At 36.4% G+C, this 17532-nt stretch overlaps 1 protein-coding gene across 3 annotated transcripts in view; it reads right to left on the minus strand.

Moving 5' to 3' along the window:
* DNAI4 (dynein axonemal intermediate chain 4) overlaps window positions 1-17532 on the minus strand; it is a 107832-nt gene that overhangs the window by 74242 nt on the left and 16058 nt on the right. For all 3 annotated transcript variants that reach the window (XR_007516678.1, XM_049879526.1, XM_049879527.1), the window contains exons 3-5: window positions 7623-7807; window positions 4910-5022; window positions 3271-3427 (exon numbers count right to left, since the gene is read on the minus strand). Coding sequence is in view for 2 of the 3 variants with exons in the window: in XM_049879526.1 (XP_049735483.1) it covers window positions 3271-3427; window positions 4910-5022; window positions 7623-7807 (455 nt within the window). In the remaining variant the exon portion in view is untranslated. The remainder of the gene's footprint in view (window positions 1-3270; window positions 3428-4909; window positions 5023-7622; window positions 7808-17532) is intronic.

The raw sequence follows: 17532 nt of genomic DNA on the forward strand, positions 1-17532 counted from the left end.
TGTAATCTACCTTGTATGGGGTTCAGTGAGCATCCTGGATAGATATCCTTTAATCTTTCACAATGTCAGGAAAGTTTTCTGCCAACAAATCTTCAACAATTCTCTCGGTATTTACTGTTATCCCTCCCTCCCTGTTCTGGTATTCCAATCACTCGCAAGTTATTTTTCTTGATAGAGTCCCACAGGGTTCTTAGGATTTCTTCTTCTTTTTTTAATTCTTTTGTCTAATTTTTCTTCAAATATATTGGTGCCAAGTGCCTTATCCTCCATCTCCCCAATTCTGCATTCCAGTTCTTCAATTCCATTCCTCTGACTTCCTATTGAGTTGTCTAATTCTATGATTTTATTGTTAATCTTTTGAATTTCTGAATGTTGTCTCTCTATGGATTCTTGAAGCTTATTAAATTTTTTGTTATGTTCTTGAATAATCTTTTTAATTTCTTCAACTGTTTCATCTGTGTGTTCCTTAGCTTTTTCTGTATATTGCCTGATTTTGTTCCTGATGTTGTTCCTGACCTCTTGAAGCATTCTGTATATTACTCTTTTGTATTCTACATCTGGCAATTCCAGGAATATATCTGCATTCGGGAGAGTCCTTGATTCTCTGTTTTGGGAGTTTGTAGAAGCAATCATGGTCTTCTTCTTTATGTGACTTGATATCAACTGCTGTCTCCGAGTTATCTATAAGTTATTGTAGTAATTTATGTTTGCTCACTGTGTCCTGTCTTCTCACTTTGTTTTGTTTCAGTATACCCAAATAGGCTACTAGAGTGCACTAACTTGATTACTGGAGCCTTGAAACACTAATGTCCTGTTACCAGGTGGTGAGAGCTGTTACCAGGTATATGAGCCTATGAGTCCATTCACGATTCTTGTATAGATTCAGCTCAGGTGTCCTGATAGTTGGTCACCTAGTGTGTGGTGTAGGCTCTCACCTACTATCTTAGAGGAGTAGTGGTGATGGTTGTATGCACTGGTTCTGGCAGCAGCAGGGGGTCACGCTCTGAGGAGAGCAGAGTGCTAACAGTCTTCCCCCAAGTGTCAGTGAGGAAGGAGTATCTCTGTTCTCTAGAGTGCTTTGGTGGGGGGGCTCCGCAGCTGTACCATAGGCACCCAATGCTTATACCTGTAAAGAGTGGTAGGCACCACTGTCCTCAGACCCTTTTCACAGGTGGCTAGGTGGTGTGGATGGAGCCTCAGCCCTCAGGTCCCTGCCGTGGGTAGGCGAGGGCTCTGTTTAACAGGTAGAGTGGTATCAGACCTCCAAAACCTGCCTCTCTACCACACAGTTGAAACAATTACAATCAGACCTCTAACAGATCACCTTTGCATTATAATAGCTACCTGGTTCCATGTCGGGGTAAAACCCAAAGTCTGTGGATCGCTTATGACTGGACTGGTGCCACTTCTCTTCTGAGCTTCCAGTTTAGGGGAATCGGGAAAGTATTCCCCTCCACCCTGTTTGTTAATTTCCTCCTTCTCCTAGGCCAGGAGAATGGGTCAGAGAGAGCAGCACGTTCTATCTCAGGCCCAGGGAATTCAAATGCTAATGAAGCCGGCTGGGGTACAGCAGGGAGGGATCAGATAGCTAGCAGAGAGTACTTTCAGAAGAAGGAGCTATTAAATGTGCAGTAAATTAGACAAAATGCTGTTTTATCTCAGATTCCAGAGGTGTGTGTAGCCTGTGTGCGCTGGCTGAGTCCCCACTGAGATTGCCCCAGGGGGTTAGGGCTGCATCTCTCATTTGCCTTCTTTCGGTGAAGCAGCTTTTTCCTAAACCCCACAGCCAGATCCATGACCATCACACCAGGGGATTGGGATGCCAGCACTTCATTTGCCTTTTTCCACTGAAGCAGCCACTTCCTAAACTCCGCAGGGAGACCCGTTGAAGACACACCATAGGGTCAGGGGTGTGCCACTCTGCGTGCCTTCTTTCAGTGAATCTGCTGTGACTCAGGAAGCTACCATCACCCCCCGTGCATTCACACCAAAGAATGGCACCAAGGAAATGGAGTTGAGGTGCTCCGCAGGATCAGCAACTCAGCGGAGATTCTGCATGGTCCCTCGCTCCTGTCACTCAGGTCTCTTCCTTAGTTCTGTGTTTGATGCTCAGGGTTCATAGATTGTCATATACGTGATCGATTCACTTGTTTTTTTCGGTCTTTGTTGCAAGAGGGTTCAGTGGAAGCTTCTGACTAGTTAGACATCTTGGCCCTGCCTCCTTGATAGTTTTTTTAATGTTAATCATATTTTAACTTTTTCATTTGTTTAACATTATTAAAAGAAATATTAAATTTCTTTTACTATTTCACCCACATTTTATATTCTAAATCTGATACCATTGTCCTCAGTTCTCAGAGTCTAGATCTACGGTTTGTTCTTTCTGTTTACTCTCATTCATAATGCCTTGTTTCTTTATTGGTTTGGTGTCTTTTTACCAAACTCAGTCTGAAGGAACCTTAACAGCCTAAACTGTGCATATTTTCCTCCAGAGATTTGTGTTTGTTTCTGATAATAGCCAGGAGATCCTACTGACCCAGGACCACTTAACAGCCATTTGAGGGTCCTTGTTTGATACAGGAAGCTCTCTTTCAGCTCCATGAATCTGTGGAGGACCTAAGACTTACTTGTGGCTTCCAGATCCCTGTGTTAATATTTACATTTGCTCCCAGCACAAGCCCTCCAGTGTATATATTTTGCTTTACATTTTATAGTAGATAATTCTTGCTTTTTTTATACTTTAGTAGGGATAATGCCCCCAAAATTTGGTAGACTCTTTTAGTGCTGTGAATCATATCCAAATGATATTTGATGCTAAGTAACTGAATGCTTATATTAATAATCTATTTATATTCATTAATAAAGAGAAATAGAAAAATCTGCTCTAAAACAATGAATTACATTATTTCCCCATATTTCCCCTTCTTAAGTTTCAAATATAAAAAGTCAGTTTTCTTTAAAAATTGATAATTTTTATATGTGTAAAAGAAAATTAAAACTTATATAGAGATTTGTTAACTTCCCTTACTTCTTTTGTTATTTGCCTTATTAGTTCATCTACCTTTTTAAGAATATGTAAAAGCTATGGCCTTTTCCTCTAGAAAAATGCAATATAGCATAAACACGTAACTTTACATATACTTTCACTGGGCACATAACCACCAATGTCTATCTAGGACTCCCAAAGAACTTTTCACAGAAACAAGAATAAGAACCCCTGATTTAGCATTTAAACTACAAAAGCAATGTAGACAATTGAGCCATACTTACTTTACTTTCTCAGCTTCTTCAGATTCTACAGAGACCATGACTGTTGGCAGGTCAAAAAATCTCAAAGTTTCTGTCTCTGTGAGTATTATCTCTATATTTTTCTCCAAGTCTTCTTTTGTTACAATTTTTTCAGGTGTTGTTCTCACAACTCGTAAATCTAAAAGACATGACTTAATAAAAATCATTTACTAATAGTTATTTTCAATTTGTCTTTTTCCTCTTAGTCACAGAAATGCTATGATGGGTCATACATTTCAGGTGGCTTTAGATAGTTAAGATGAAAATGGAGATATATAGACCAGGAAAGGCTGCTGTGAAAGCTTTTACTTTCCCGATAAATGAGGAGGATGTGACCTGTTCTACTCCCTTTATCCTTCTTTCTGCCTGTAATGTGGAAATAATGTCCAGAGCTGGGAAAGATACTTTGAGATCGTGAGGCAAGAAGCAAGAAGAAAAGGCATATGAAAAGAAAACAGCAGACTGCCAATCCAGAATATGATATAATTGAGTGAAAAAAATCAAAACCAAAAACTGTCTGCTTTTTAACTTCTTTTAATGTGAGAAAAATAAATATTTGTGTAAGCTAATGTTGGTTGGATAGTCTATTACTTGACAAAAGAATTCCTATCTATTACATGTCCTAGCACCAAAAAGAACCAAAAACCAAACCAAACCAATCCCGGGTCAGTCGAGTCAATTCCGACTCATAGCAACCCTGTAGTGATCCTATAGGACAGAGTAGAACTGCCCCATAGAGTTTCCAAGGAGTGCCTGGTGGATCTGAACTGCCGACCCTTTGGTTAGCAGCCATAGCACTTAACCACTACGCCACCAGTGTCTCCACCAAAAAGAAGAGTTCAATAAATATCAATTTTCCCACCTTATCAATATGTTCAGCAATCCCTCATTATCATCTCAAATAAAAAATATCCTTAGTGTACTCTGAGGCAAATGATCCTCAAGCAATTACCTATTTCTTCCAGTACTTTTAATTTTTTTATTGTGGTAAGAATATATATAACAAAACATTTGCCAACGGATAATGCTGATGGTTACACAACATGATGAACGTTACTGAATTGTACCTGTAAAAAATGTTGAAATTTCCAGCACTTTTGATCATCCATTACTTCCTTGTTCTTGTTGCTTCACTTTCATAATCCTTTGTATTGCCTCACATTTTACTCTCTGCCTATAATGGGCTTCCCTACTTCTTGCAACAAATTCCTAGTCATCTTAAATCACTTTATTCAAAAGTCAGTCATGTTCTCTATGAATTCTTTCCCTTTTTCCAGTTCAGAGGAGTTAATCATTCATTTCTAAATGCTCCCAGACATCTTGGATATGTCTTACTACGACGTCGATCACACTGCATCAGAATTATTTGTCTCCCTAGTTACAAGTTGAGCTCTTTTAAAACAGGGCCAGTGATTCCTGAGGCTGGCTGTGCTAACCAAAAGAGTCATTTTGAGAACTTTAAAAAAATATATACATACTCCCCTAGTAAGTCTCATGTAGCTACTCCATAGCCCAGTATTTTGAAATCATTACCATAGGTCTTTTATCTGAAGTACCAGACATAATATTTTCTAAATAGATAATGGACTGTTACTGAAATAAATCAGTGTATTTTCTTTACCTGTATAACTAGCCAATCTTTCTCGTTTATAGGATGGTTCTTCCAGGTCTTCTGCTATTGATTCAGTCGTTGATACACTTGATTTGGAAATAGTACTGCTTCCTAAAGCTGACCTTTGATAATGAATAACATTACTCATTTATTTAGATGTCCTTATACACAATTTAAAAATAAGTTAAAACACATTCCGATGAAGAAATCAAATATACTGCAATCATATCAGAATAAATACTATTATCAGATAGTATACTATTATCATATTAGAATAAAATTTTCTAAACATTATTTTTAATGTTCTTTAAATAGTCACTTTTAATACATTTAGAGATAAGTAAGACATGTCAAACTTATGCTTAAAGTCCTTCAATGGATTCCTAATATATTTAGGATAAAATCTAAAATCTTATGATAAAATCCAAATACAGCCCACTTACGCATTCTCCTTGTTACCACTCTTCCCTTTGTTCTTTTGCTCTAACTACATTGCCTTTTGTTTTTGAAAGTTCTTCAAACTTGAGAAGCTCTTCCTCTCTTCCTTCAGGACTGTGGCTGGAACATTCGTCCTTTCATTTTTTACCTGGTTTCTGCTCATTCTTCAAATCCCATTTTTATAAATTTTATAAAAGTTCTCCCAAGATATAATTTTTTTTTTAAATCTGTCTACTAAGCAGGAAATCAAATCTTTGAAGAGGCCAAAAATAATTTCCTTAAACATATGAATTTAACATTACTCCATGACACTGTGTATTTGTTTTTTTCTATTTATAATCCCAACCGCCTTCTCAAAAGGGTGGATCCTGTTTAGTGGATGATCCTTTTGTTTTGCAGAACACTCCCTTGGCTTGTGTATGTAAGTTTGCAGGCAGGCTCTAGAGCTGCATATAATTTCTCTGTATTATAAAACAAGAGATAAGTCAAACCCTAGGAGAACAGAGATTTGCACGAGAGAATAGCGAAAAAAAGAAAAGCCATCCCTTCCCATAAATTGCCACATAAAAGAAACTTTGAAGGAAAAAAAAAAAGGTGTAATTGGAATTTGCAGTGGTTACCTGTGAGGTGTATGATAGAAGCCACAATTTTTGGTTCGTCAGGAAATCTTCAGTAAAATCTATATTGTTCACAAATATGTGATGTGAGCGTAGGAGAACTCTTAAGATTTGCAGAACTCTCAATCTAATTTAAGAACTGAGAGGAACCAGAGATAGCACACTAGGATGACAGAGTGGAGCTGGGAGACTGGCAACAAATGACATCTGACAGAAATGACCCCAAAATTATATGAGGAATTTGGTATAAGGGGAGGACCCTAGCTGAAGCCTGAGAACAAATCTCATATTAAAAAATCAGTTTTTCTCTCCTGTGCTTAACCTTTAACCCAGACCCCAGCTTAACCTTTAGTCACCCTTAAAAATAAACCCTGAAGGAAATATTTTTCTCTACGGTTAAGCAGAAGCAGGATGCTGCAGCCTGTTCCCAGAGGGTCTTGACATACAGCATTATCAAAAAATCTCCTTTACAATGGGCCCCCAGAAAAGACATGCTTGAAAAAGCAGTTTAAAAGCAAGTTTCCAGAAAAACATGTCCTTGATCCCCCATGCACCTCCCTACATGCAAGTACCCCTGCAATCTAAGGTAAGGCACCAATCACCGAAGTCCACCTATGTTACCCTTCAATCACTGACAAGGCCCGGCTCTGAGAAAATCCGCCTCTAACTTCCCCGATTGCCTGAAAAACAATCAGAACATTGTAAAAACCTTTGTTCTTTGTCTAAACTCAATAAACAAGTTTATGTGATTATCATGCCTCAGACTTGGTAGTTTCATTTTCATGAGCCATATAGTTTCCAGTTCAAACTGATCTTTAAGCCTTAATAAATATCTTTACTTTACTTCCATTGGACTACAATGGAAATAAAATGTGGATTACACCTCAACATAAAACAAAAATCCTTACAACTGGACCAATAAGCAACATCATGATAAGCGGATAAAAGATATTGAAGGTGTCAAGGATTTCATTTGACTTAGACCCGCAACCAACCCCCATGGAAGCAGCAGTCAAGAAATCAAACGGCATATTGTCTTGGACAAATCCGCTGCAAAAGACCTCTTTCGAGTGTTAAAAAAATCAAAGGTGTCACTCTGAGGAATAGGGTGTGCCTGACTCAAGCCATGGTATTTTCAATCGCCGCATAAGCGTGTGAAAGCTGGACAATGAAAAAGGAAGACCTAAGAAGAGCTGATGCCTTTGAATTATGGGCACTGGAAAAGAATACTGAATATACCATGGACTGCCAGAAGAAAGAACCAATCTGTCTTGAAGAAGCACAGCCAGAATGCTCCTTAGAAGCAAGAATGGCAAGACTTCGTCTCATGACGTACTTTGGATATGTTATCAGAAGAGACCAGTTCCCTGGAGAAGGACAACATGCTTGGTAAAGTAGAGGGTCAATGAAAGAGAGGACCCTCAACGAGATGGATTGACACAGTAGTTGCAACGATGGGCTCAAGCATAGCAAGGATTGTGAGGGTGGCACGGGACCAGGCAGTGTTTCGTTCTGTTGTATACAGAGTCGCTATGAGTCACGGCTGATTCAATGGCATCTAACAACAAGGAGTTTTCTTACCATCAATACATCTAAGTTACACATATGCAATTTAAATGTAAAGACAACAAATACGATAAAAAGAACTATCCAACAGTATACTTTACCTTGTAAACTGTCCTAATAAACTAGGATTTATTGTATTCTGATAAAGGCTATAGGAAGATATAAATTCTGATCCAAGTGATCCTTCTTGTGATGTCAGTATTTTATTTGGCTTTGTTGTAACAGTATGTGGATCTGGATGGTAAAGAGGCCGGGGAGTCACATCAACTCCATTTACATCAATCACCTGTAGAAAATGGTTATTTAAAATGAAATGAAAAAGATGGGTTTTCTGAATAATAGTTCCTATGAAACAAAAATAAATATGGTAGAAAGGAGATAAATATATTCCTGGGATAGGATAAATATAAAAAATTGAATGACATAAGATTTTATGCTTAAAATGTTTCTTAACTACACATACATTTTTTTAAGTCTTATTCATGTTTTACCTGTATAAAAGTAATATATATTCATTACATATATTTATTTCAGGAAAATTCGGAAAGGTAGAATGATAATTCATCCAAAATATCAATACTTTGGTGCACTTAATTTTGTATGTATAAGCTTTAAAAATATTTTTCACTTAACATTTTATTAGTAAATATTTCCCAAATTATTACATGTTTTTGGTTTATTTCATTTTAGCTTATTTTTAACCCTTTCTAATTATGAAATTTAACATAACACAGAAATGTAATTAAAATAATTACATACTTCAATAGTATAAAGCAAATGTTCTTATTAACTACCACTAAAGCTTAAAATTAGAATATTGATAGCAATTCCAGGAGCCACGCTCTGGCCTTTGCCCTTCTGCATCACAGTTTTTTCCTCCCCCAGTGGTAACCACCAACTTGACTTTGGTAATCATTTTTCTTTTCTATAGTTTTGTCAAATCTGCATTCCTAAACAATATAGTTTCATTTGTCAAAATATGTGTTGAAGTAAAATATACATACAGAAATGTGCACATACCATAAATGTACAGCTTGATAAATTTGACAAACTGAACACACCCTGATATTCGACATCCAAACTTAGAAACAGAACATCAGCAGCAGCATCCCAGAAGTTCCCTTCATGAGAGTCACTACCTATCTCTACCAAAGGCAACAATTATGACGTCATGGATTAGCTTTGCCTGTTTTTGAACTTCATTTAAATGGAATCAGACATGTGTACGCTTTGGTATCTAGTTTCTTTTTCTCAACATTCTGTGTGTCAAATTCATTCATCCACATTAAATGTAGTTGTACAGCATTCGGCTGTGTGATTGTATCTCATTTTTATTTATCTGTTTTACTATTTATGGAGTCCCTGGGTGGTGCAAATGGTTAAATGCTCTTGGCTGTTAACCAAAAGGACCTCAGAAGAAAGTCCTGGCAATCTACTTCTGAAAAGCCAACCGTTGAAAACTCTATAGAGCACAGCTCTACTCTGACACCCATGGGGTTACCAGGAATTGGAATTGACTCAGTGGCAACTGTTTGTTTGTTTTACTATTGGTAGGCATTCCTATAGTTTCCACCTTCTTTTGGATGTTACAAAGGGTGCTGTTATGAATGTTGTTGTATGTGTGTTTTGCTGACTATATTGTATGCATTTACATTGGGTATATACCTAACAGTGTGATTTCTGGGTAATGGACTATGCATATGTTCACTTTACCAGATAACTGGTGAAAAGTTTTCCCAAGTGGTTCCCAGCAGCGTATGAGAGCTTTGGTTTCTCCACATTTTTGCCAACACATGGTATTTTCCATGTGTGTCCACATAATTTAGTTTTGCCTATTTTTTAAATAGTCATATATTCTTTCATCCCTGGCATTTTTTGTTCAATAATATGTTTTTACATTTTTCCACGTTGTTGTATATACAGTACTTCATTTATTTATTCGTGGTTGTAAGTAGCATATTTTATTTACAGATTTTACTTTTACTGGATATTTTAGTTTTTTCCAGTTTTGGCTATCATGAATATCGCTACAAATTGTACAGAAGTATACACAAGCAACATCATGATAAATGGAGAAAACACGGAAGTTGTCAAGGATTTCATTTTGACATGGATCCACAATGAATGTCCATGGAAAAGCAGTCAAGAAATCAAATGAGATATCGCATTGGGCAAACCTGCTGTGAAAGAGCAGATTTGCCCAATGCAAACTTTAAAGTATTGAAAAGCAAAGATGTCACTTTAAGGACTAAGATGTGTCTGACTCAAGTCATGGTATTTTCAATTGCTTCATATGCATGTGAAAGCTGGACAATGAATAAAGAAGACCTAAGAAGAATTGATGCCTTTGAATTATGGTGTTCATGAAGAAAATTGAATATACCACAGACTGCCAGAAGAAAGAACAAATCTGTCTGGGAAGAAATACAGCCAAAATACTCCTTAGAAGCAAGGATGGCAAGACTCAGTCTCATGTACACTGGACATGTTATCAGGAGAGACCAGTCCCTGGAGAAGGACATCATGCTTGGTAGAGAGTCATCAAAAGTGAGGAAGACCCTCTACAAGATGGATTGACACAGTTGCTGCAACAATGGTCTCAAACATAGCAACATTTGTTAGGATGGCACAGGACTGGGCAGTGTTTCATTCTGTTGTACATAGGGTTGCTATGAGTTGGAAGCAAGTTGATGGTACCTAACACGCTGGTGTACATAAGCATGCATTTCTATAGGGGTGTACAGATACGGAATTGATGGACCAACTTGATTAGATAATACCAAACTGTTTTCCAAAGTGAGAATTAAAAATCTCCACGATCACTAGCAGTGTGTTGTTGCTTCGTAGTCTCATCAATCATCACTGTCAGATTTATAAATTTAAGCCAGTCTGGTACAGGTGTAGTGGCATCTCATTTTAGTTTTAATCTCCATAAAGTTGAACTCTTTTTCATATACTTACTCCCCATTTTTATTTCCCTTTCTTGGTGGGTGGATTCCCCATTCAAGTCCTTTACACGTTTTTCTATTGGGTTGTCTTTTTCCTATTGATAATGTAATTCATTAAATATTCTGAATATAAAAATGAATTTTATGTTTTGCAAATATCTTCTTTCACTGTATTCATTTTCTTTAATGTATTTTGATGAATAAAAGTTCTTACGCAGAAGTTTTAATGTAGTCAAATTTATCATCTCTTCCTTTACGGTTAGTGCTTTAGATGTCTCATTTAGGAAACCATTCTCAATCTCGAAGTCATATATTCTATACTGTATTATCTTCTACAGAGGTTTATCATATTGCTTTTCATGTTTGGAAACCCTGGTGGCATAGTGGTTAAGTGCTATGGCTACTAACCAAAGGGTCGGAAGTTCGAATCCGCCAGGAGCTCCTTGGAAACTCTATGGGGCAGTTCTACTCTGTCCTATAGGGTTGCTCTGAGTCGGAATCGACTCCACGGCACTGAGTTTGTTTTTTTGGTTTTTTCATGTTTAGTTCTATAATATACCTGGAGTTGAGTTTTGTGTACAGTATGAGGAAAGAATCCTATATATATATATTTTAATAATTTTTATTGTGCTTTAAGTGAAAGTTTACAAATCAAGTCAGTCTCTCACACAAGAATCCTATATATTTTTATTACGTATGGATACCCAATAGTCTCAACATCATTTAAAAAAAACCTTGTCCTTTCCCCGTTACTCTGCAGTGCACATTTGTTATAAACCAAGCACTTCTACGTGCCTGGGTCATTGGTAGGCTGTCTGTCTACCCGTTGGCTAGTACTATGCCTTCTACTAACTTAGAATCTGTAAGAGCATGTCCTTCCATCATGTTTTTATTCAACAGTGTCTTGACTATCCTTTAGCATTTTCTTATCAATTTTAGGATTACCTTGACAAGTTCCTGAAAAAACATAATGAAAAAAACCTGTTGGAATTTTGACTGAAATTGCATAGAATCTAGAAATCAAAATTTGGGGAGAACTGATATACTTGCAATACAAAGTCTTTCTCTGTGTGAACATTTATTCGGGTTTTCTTAAATGATTCTCAACAAAATTTTAGTTTTTAAAATAAGTTTGTGCATCTTTTGTATATTTATCCCCAAATACTTGACACATTTTAATGCTATTTTAGATGGCATCATTTTAAAAATGTGAAATTTTGAACTTTTTTTTTGGTGTATAAACATACAATTTCTTTTTTTTTATTATTTGATATCCAATAACCCTGCTAAACTCTTTTATTAATTTGATAATTAATCAGTAGAAGATTTTGGATTTTATATGTAGGCAAGAGTGTCACCTACAAATATTAAAAGCTTTATTTCTTCCTTCCTAATTCTTATGCTGTATCTTTTTCTTGCCTTACTGAACTGGATAAGACTTCCAAGAATGTTGAATGGAAATAGCAATGGTACATATCCTTGTATTGTTTTAAATATGTCACCATTAACTCTGATCATTGCTGTAGATTTTTATAGATACCCTAAATCAGATTAAGGAAGTTCCTTCTGATTCCCAGTTTCCTAAGAGGTTCTTAATCTTATCAAATACCTCCTGTATGTATTTAGATGATCATATGCTTTTTTTTCCTTAACAGTGCTAATGTTTTGAATTACCCTGATGGATTTTTAACACTAAACCCATCCTGATTTCTTGGTATAAATGCAACTTCCTCATGATTTATCATTCTTCCATTGTTATTAAATTTTATTTGCTAATATTTAATTTATGAGTTCTCCATCTGTTTCCAAGTGAGAATAACTTCTAATCTTTCTCACTGTTTTTCTCAGGTTTGGGGATCAAGGTTATGCTACCAAAAACAAACACCATAAACCAGTTGTAGTCTAGTTGATTCCAACTCATGGCAACCCCATGTGTGTCAGGGAACTGTGCTCTGTAGATTTTTAATGGCTGATTTTTTCAGAAGCAGATTGCCAGGACTTTCTCCCAAGATGCCTATGCGCAGACTCAAACCTCCATTCTTTTTGTTAGCAGCCTAGTGCTTTAACTGTTTGTACCACGCAGAGACCTCATTAAATGAGTTTTGGAGTATACCTGCTGTTTGTGTTCTGTTCTCATCCATATATGTTTGGTGTATCTCTCCAGTGAAACCATCTGGGCCTGGAGTTATCTTTGAGGGGCAGTTTTTACTCACATCAAATTATTTAATAACTTCCAATTTTCAATTTTTGCTTGTCCCTTTAAAAAAATGTCCCTTTAGGTAAGTTAAAATTTTTTAAAGAATTTTTTCACTTCATCTAAATTTTCAAAATGCAAAATTAGAATAAAATTAGATATAAAATGCGCCAAGTATCATTTAATGCCTGCAAGGTCTTAGTCATTCTTGATTTTGGTTATTTTTACCTTTTTTTAATTTGTATCACCATAGGTTTAAAAAGTTTATTGATCTTTTTCACAGAATTAAATTTTGACATTTTTGAGCTTCTTGATTGTTTGATTGTTTTGTATTGCATTGATTTCTGCTCTTCTCCATATTATTTACCTCCTTTCTTTGAGTTTATTTTTCTGTTTCTTTTCTAACTTCTCTAGATGGATACTTGGTTCATTAATTTTTAGTCTTTCATTTTTTCTAAATGAAGATTTAAGGCTATAAATTTCTCTCTAATGATTGCTTTAACTGAATCCCATAAGGTTCTATTTTAATATGCAGGTGTATTGAGGTAGAATTTACATACAATAAAATTCAATGAACTTTGCAAACTCATAACTGCTGCCACAAATGTGCCTGTCCTATATTAAATCTCTTCCTCCCATTCCTTTGCAAATCCAGAATTGATTGGATTTCTGTCCCTATAGTTTTACCTTTTCAAGAACCTCATTTAAGTGAAATAATATTCTACGTAGCCTTTTCTGTTGACCTTTGTTATGATTTGAATTGTGTCTCCCCAAAATATGTTGAACTCCTGGTCCTGTGGATGGGATCTTGTTTGGGAACAGGGTTTTTCTTTTGTTATGTTAATGAGGGCATACCGGTATAGAATGGATCCTAAAACTAACCACTTCTGAGTTATAAAATGACCAAAATAGACACAGAGGCCATGTGATGATTGTTTACAAGCCAAAGAACCAAGGAACACTCAGGCCTACTTACTAGGAGGGCGTCAACAAGGCTGAGACCCTGATTTGGACTTTTAGCCTCCAAAACTGTAAGAAAATAATTTTCTTTTCCATAACAAATTATGGATAACATTGCAAAGAATGGGAATTCCAGAGCACTTAATTGTGGTCATGAGGAACCTCTGCATAGATCAAGAGGCAGTCATTCAGACAGAAAAAGGGGATACTGATTGGTTTAAAGTCAGGAAAGGTGTGTGTCAGGGTTGTATCCTTTCACCATAGCTATTCAATCTGTATGCTGAGCAAATAATCTGAGAAGCTGGACTATATGAAGAGGAACGGGGCGTCAGGATTGGAGGAAGACTCATTAACAACCTACATTATGCAGATGACACAACCTTGCTTGCTCAAAGTGAAGAGGACTTGAAGCACTTACTAATGAAGATCAGAGGCCACAGCCTTCAGTATAGATTGTACCTCAACATAAAGAAAACAAAAATCCTCACAACTGGACCAATGAGCAACATCATGATAAACGGAGAAAAGATTGAAGTTGTCAAGGATTTCATTTTACTTGGATCCACAATCAACAGCCATGGAAGCAGCAGTCAAGAAATCAAAAGACGCATTGCATTGGGTAAATCTGCTGCAAAGGACCTCTTTAAAGTGTTAAAAAGCAAAGATGTCACCTTGAAGACTAAGGTGCACCTGACCCAAGCCATGGTATTTTCAATCGCATCATATGCATGTGAAAGGTGGACAATGAATAAGGAAGACCGAAGAAGAATGGATGCCTTTAAATTGTGGTGTTGACAAAGAATATTGAATATACCATGGACTGCCAAAAGAACGAACAAATCTGACTTGGAAGAAGTACAGCCAGAATGCTCCTTGGAAGCAAGGAAGGCAAGACTGCGTCTTGCATGCTTTGGACATGTTGTCAGGAGAGATCAGTCTCTGGAGAAGGACATCATGCTTGGCAAAGTACAGGGTCAGTGGAAAAGAGGAAGCCCCTCAACGTGGCAGACTGACACAGTGGCTGCAACAATGAGCTCAAGCATAACAACAATTGTAAGGATGGTGCAGGACCAGGCAGTGTTTCGTTCTTTTGTGCATAGTGTCGCTATGAGTCAGAACTGACTGGATGGCACCTAACAACAACATTTATAAAACTTCTGAACTTAGATATAGAAACATGTGAAGAATGTGGTTAACAAACTTTAAGCTGACTTTGACCTGCCATGCTGTGGTTAATCTAGTTAATCTTTGTAAACTATCCTTGAGACATAAATCTAAACAACCACCCTAATCTCTAACTTTGAAGAAAAAATGTCACATTTGGCATATCTCTAACCCTGGAGAAAAGACATAACATACTTGGCTTTGATGTTATACCGGCCCTTATTGTGTGAGGCCAAGGTGAGAATTTCACATATAAACCCCGAATTTCTGCCCATGCACTGACAGAAGGCAGAGGCAAAAGGGTATTTCTCTAGTCTCTTACTCTCTCTGAAGACTAAGAGCTGCTGAGACTCTGACCACTGCTGCCAGCTTTGGACCCTAGCTATGAGGGATCTGTGCTCTTTGAGCCATAGTCAAGCCTTCCTCCTGGTCCTCTTATATAAAGGTAAAAGTGTTAAGTCTAAAGATTTGGATTCTGACAACTGGACTAACATTTTAACTGTAAATTCTGATTCTCCCATTCTATAAGAATGTTGTTAGGACTTACTTGCATGCTTGCCATGACTACCTTGCGATAAACTAAATGACTTTATGCATAAAAACCTGAGTATCTCTCTTTAAATTGTAAGATAAGACCCTACACGACAGGGTTGTATGGTAAGTATATTCTATTTTTTATAAGAAGCTGCCAATCTATTTTCTGAAATAACTGTATAAATTTCCATTTCTACCAGCCATATATGGGAGTTCCTATTGTTCCATATCACTGTGCTTGGTATTACAAGTCTTCAAATTTTAGCCATTCTAATAGGTAATTTTTTTTTTTTTTTAATAGGTGTGTAGTGGTATCTCACTGTGGTTTTAATGTGCATTTCCCTAAGGGTATTGGGCATCTTTTCATGTGCTTAGGTGCCATGCTCATATCTTCTTTGGGTGAGGTGTCTATTCAAATCATTTGCTCATTTTTGGGGGGAGGCTGTTTATGTTCTTCATAAATTTAAGAATTCCTTAAATATTCTGCATATGAGGCCTTATCAGATAGGTGTTCTTTTCCCAGGCTGTGGCTTAGGATTTTGTTTTCTTAGAAGTGGACATAAGTTCTAAAATTTGAAGTCCGATTTATTTTTTCCTTTTGAGGTTTGTACTTTTTCTGCCATAGCTAAGAGGTCATTGCCTAACTGTAGGCTTAAAAACAAAAAAAAACTCCTAAATTTTCTTGCAAAAGTTTTATCATTTTAGTGCTTATATGTTAAGTGCATGGTCTATTTTGAGTTAATTTTAGTATATCCAATTGTTTCAAACCATTTTCTTTATACCAACTTCACATCATTAATTACTGTAGTCTTATAGTAAATCTTTAATGATGTTAAGTTCTACAGTTTTGCCCTTATTTTTCAAAATTCTTTTGGCTATTCTAAAGTCTTTTCATTTCTACATAATTTTTAGAACTGGCTTGCCAAGTCTACAAAAAATATCCTGCTGGTATTTGAACTGGGAAGGTGTTGAGTCTATCATCAACTGGAGGGAGATTTGGCATCTTTATAGCACTATTGGTCTTTTTTCTCTGCAGTGTTTTATAATTTGAACATATTTTTATTTCTCCCAAACCACATCATAGTTTTGATGCTGTTATAAATGGTATTGTTATGTGCTGTCGATTTCAACTCATAGTGTATATTTAGTTTCGTTGCTAGTATATAGATATACTGATTTTTGTATATTGAATGTGTATTCTGTGATCTTACTAAATTCATTCCTTAGTTTTAGTAGCACGTTTACAGATATTTTTGCTATTGTTTTACTATAGAGGTAGTTATGGCATCTATAAAGAGCTTGTTTCTTCTTCTACAGTCTGTATTTACCTTTTTCTGTCTTATTGTCCTGGCTATGACCACTAGGACGACGTTAAATTAAAAAGAATAGAAAAATAGAAGTGGTAAAAACAGGCACCTTGCCTCATTCTCAACTTTCAGGGGAAAGCATTCAGTCTTTCACCGTTAAGTATGATGTTAGCTGTAGGTTTTCATAATGCCCTTGAGGAAATCTTTTCTATTTCTAGTTAGTTGAGAGGTTTATTTTTTAATTGTGAATGAATATTGAATTTTGTCAAATATGTTTTTCTTTATCTGTTGTGATCACGTGGCTTTTCTTTTTTTAAACCCATTAATATGATGAGTATTACTGAGTTTTGAATGGTGGAACAATCTTGCATGTTATCTCAAGTCAGTCATGATGTATTATTCCTTTATATAGTGTTGTATTTGTTTGCTAAAATTAAAATAGGACTGTTTCCAGTTTTGGGTTATCGTAAATAAAGCTGCTGTGAACATTTATGCACTTGTCTTTTTATAAACATTCTTTGCTCTGGAGTAAATACCTATTAGTGGAATGTCTGGATGATATACTGTGTTTAACATTCAAATAATTTTATTTAACAAATTGTTTTCTATTTTCACCAGCAGCATACAAGAGTTCAACTCCTCCACATACTTGCCAACACTTGATATGGCCAGTCTTTCTTAGTCATTCTAATAGGTGTGTACTAGCCAAAAGGATGGCGGTTCAAACCTACCCAGGGGCGCCTTGGAAGACATGTCTGATAACCTGCCTTCAAAAGGTCACAGCCTTGAAAACCCTGTGAAGCAGTTCCACTCTGAATACGTGGGTTTAACATGAGTCAGAATCGACTAGACAGCAATGAACAACAATAGATGTGTAGCAGTACCTCACTGCATTTCTAATTTG

The sequence above is a fragment of the Elephas maximus genome, chromosome 3 (genome assembly GCF_024166365.1).
Source record: "Elephas maximus indicus isolate mEleMax1 chromosome 3, mEleMax1 primary haplotype, whole genome shotgun sequence".
Lineage (NCBI taxonomy): Eukaryota > Metazoa > Chordata > Mammalia > Proboscidea > Elephantidae > Elephas > Elephas maximus.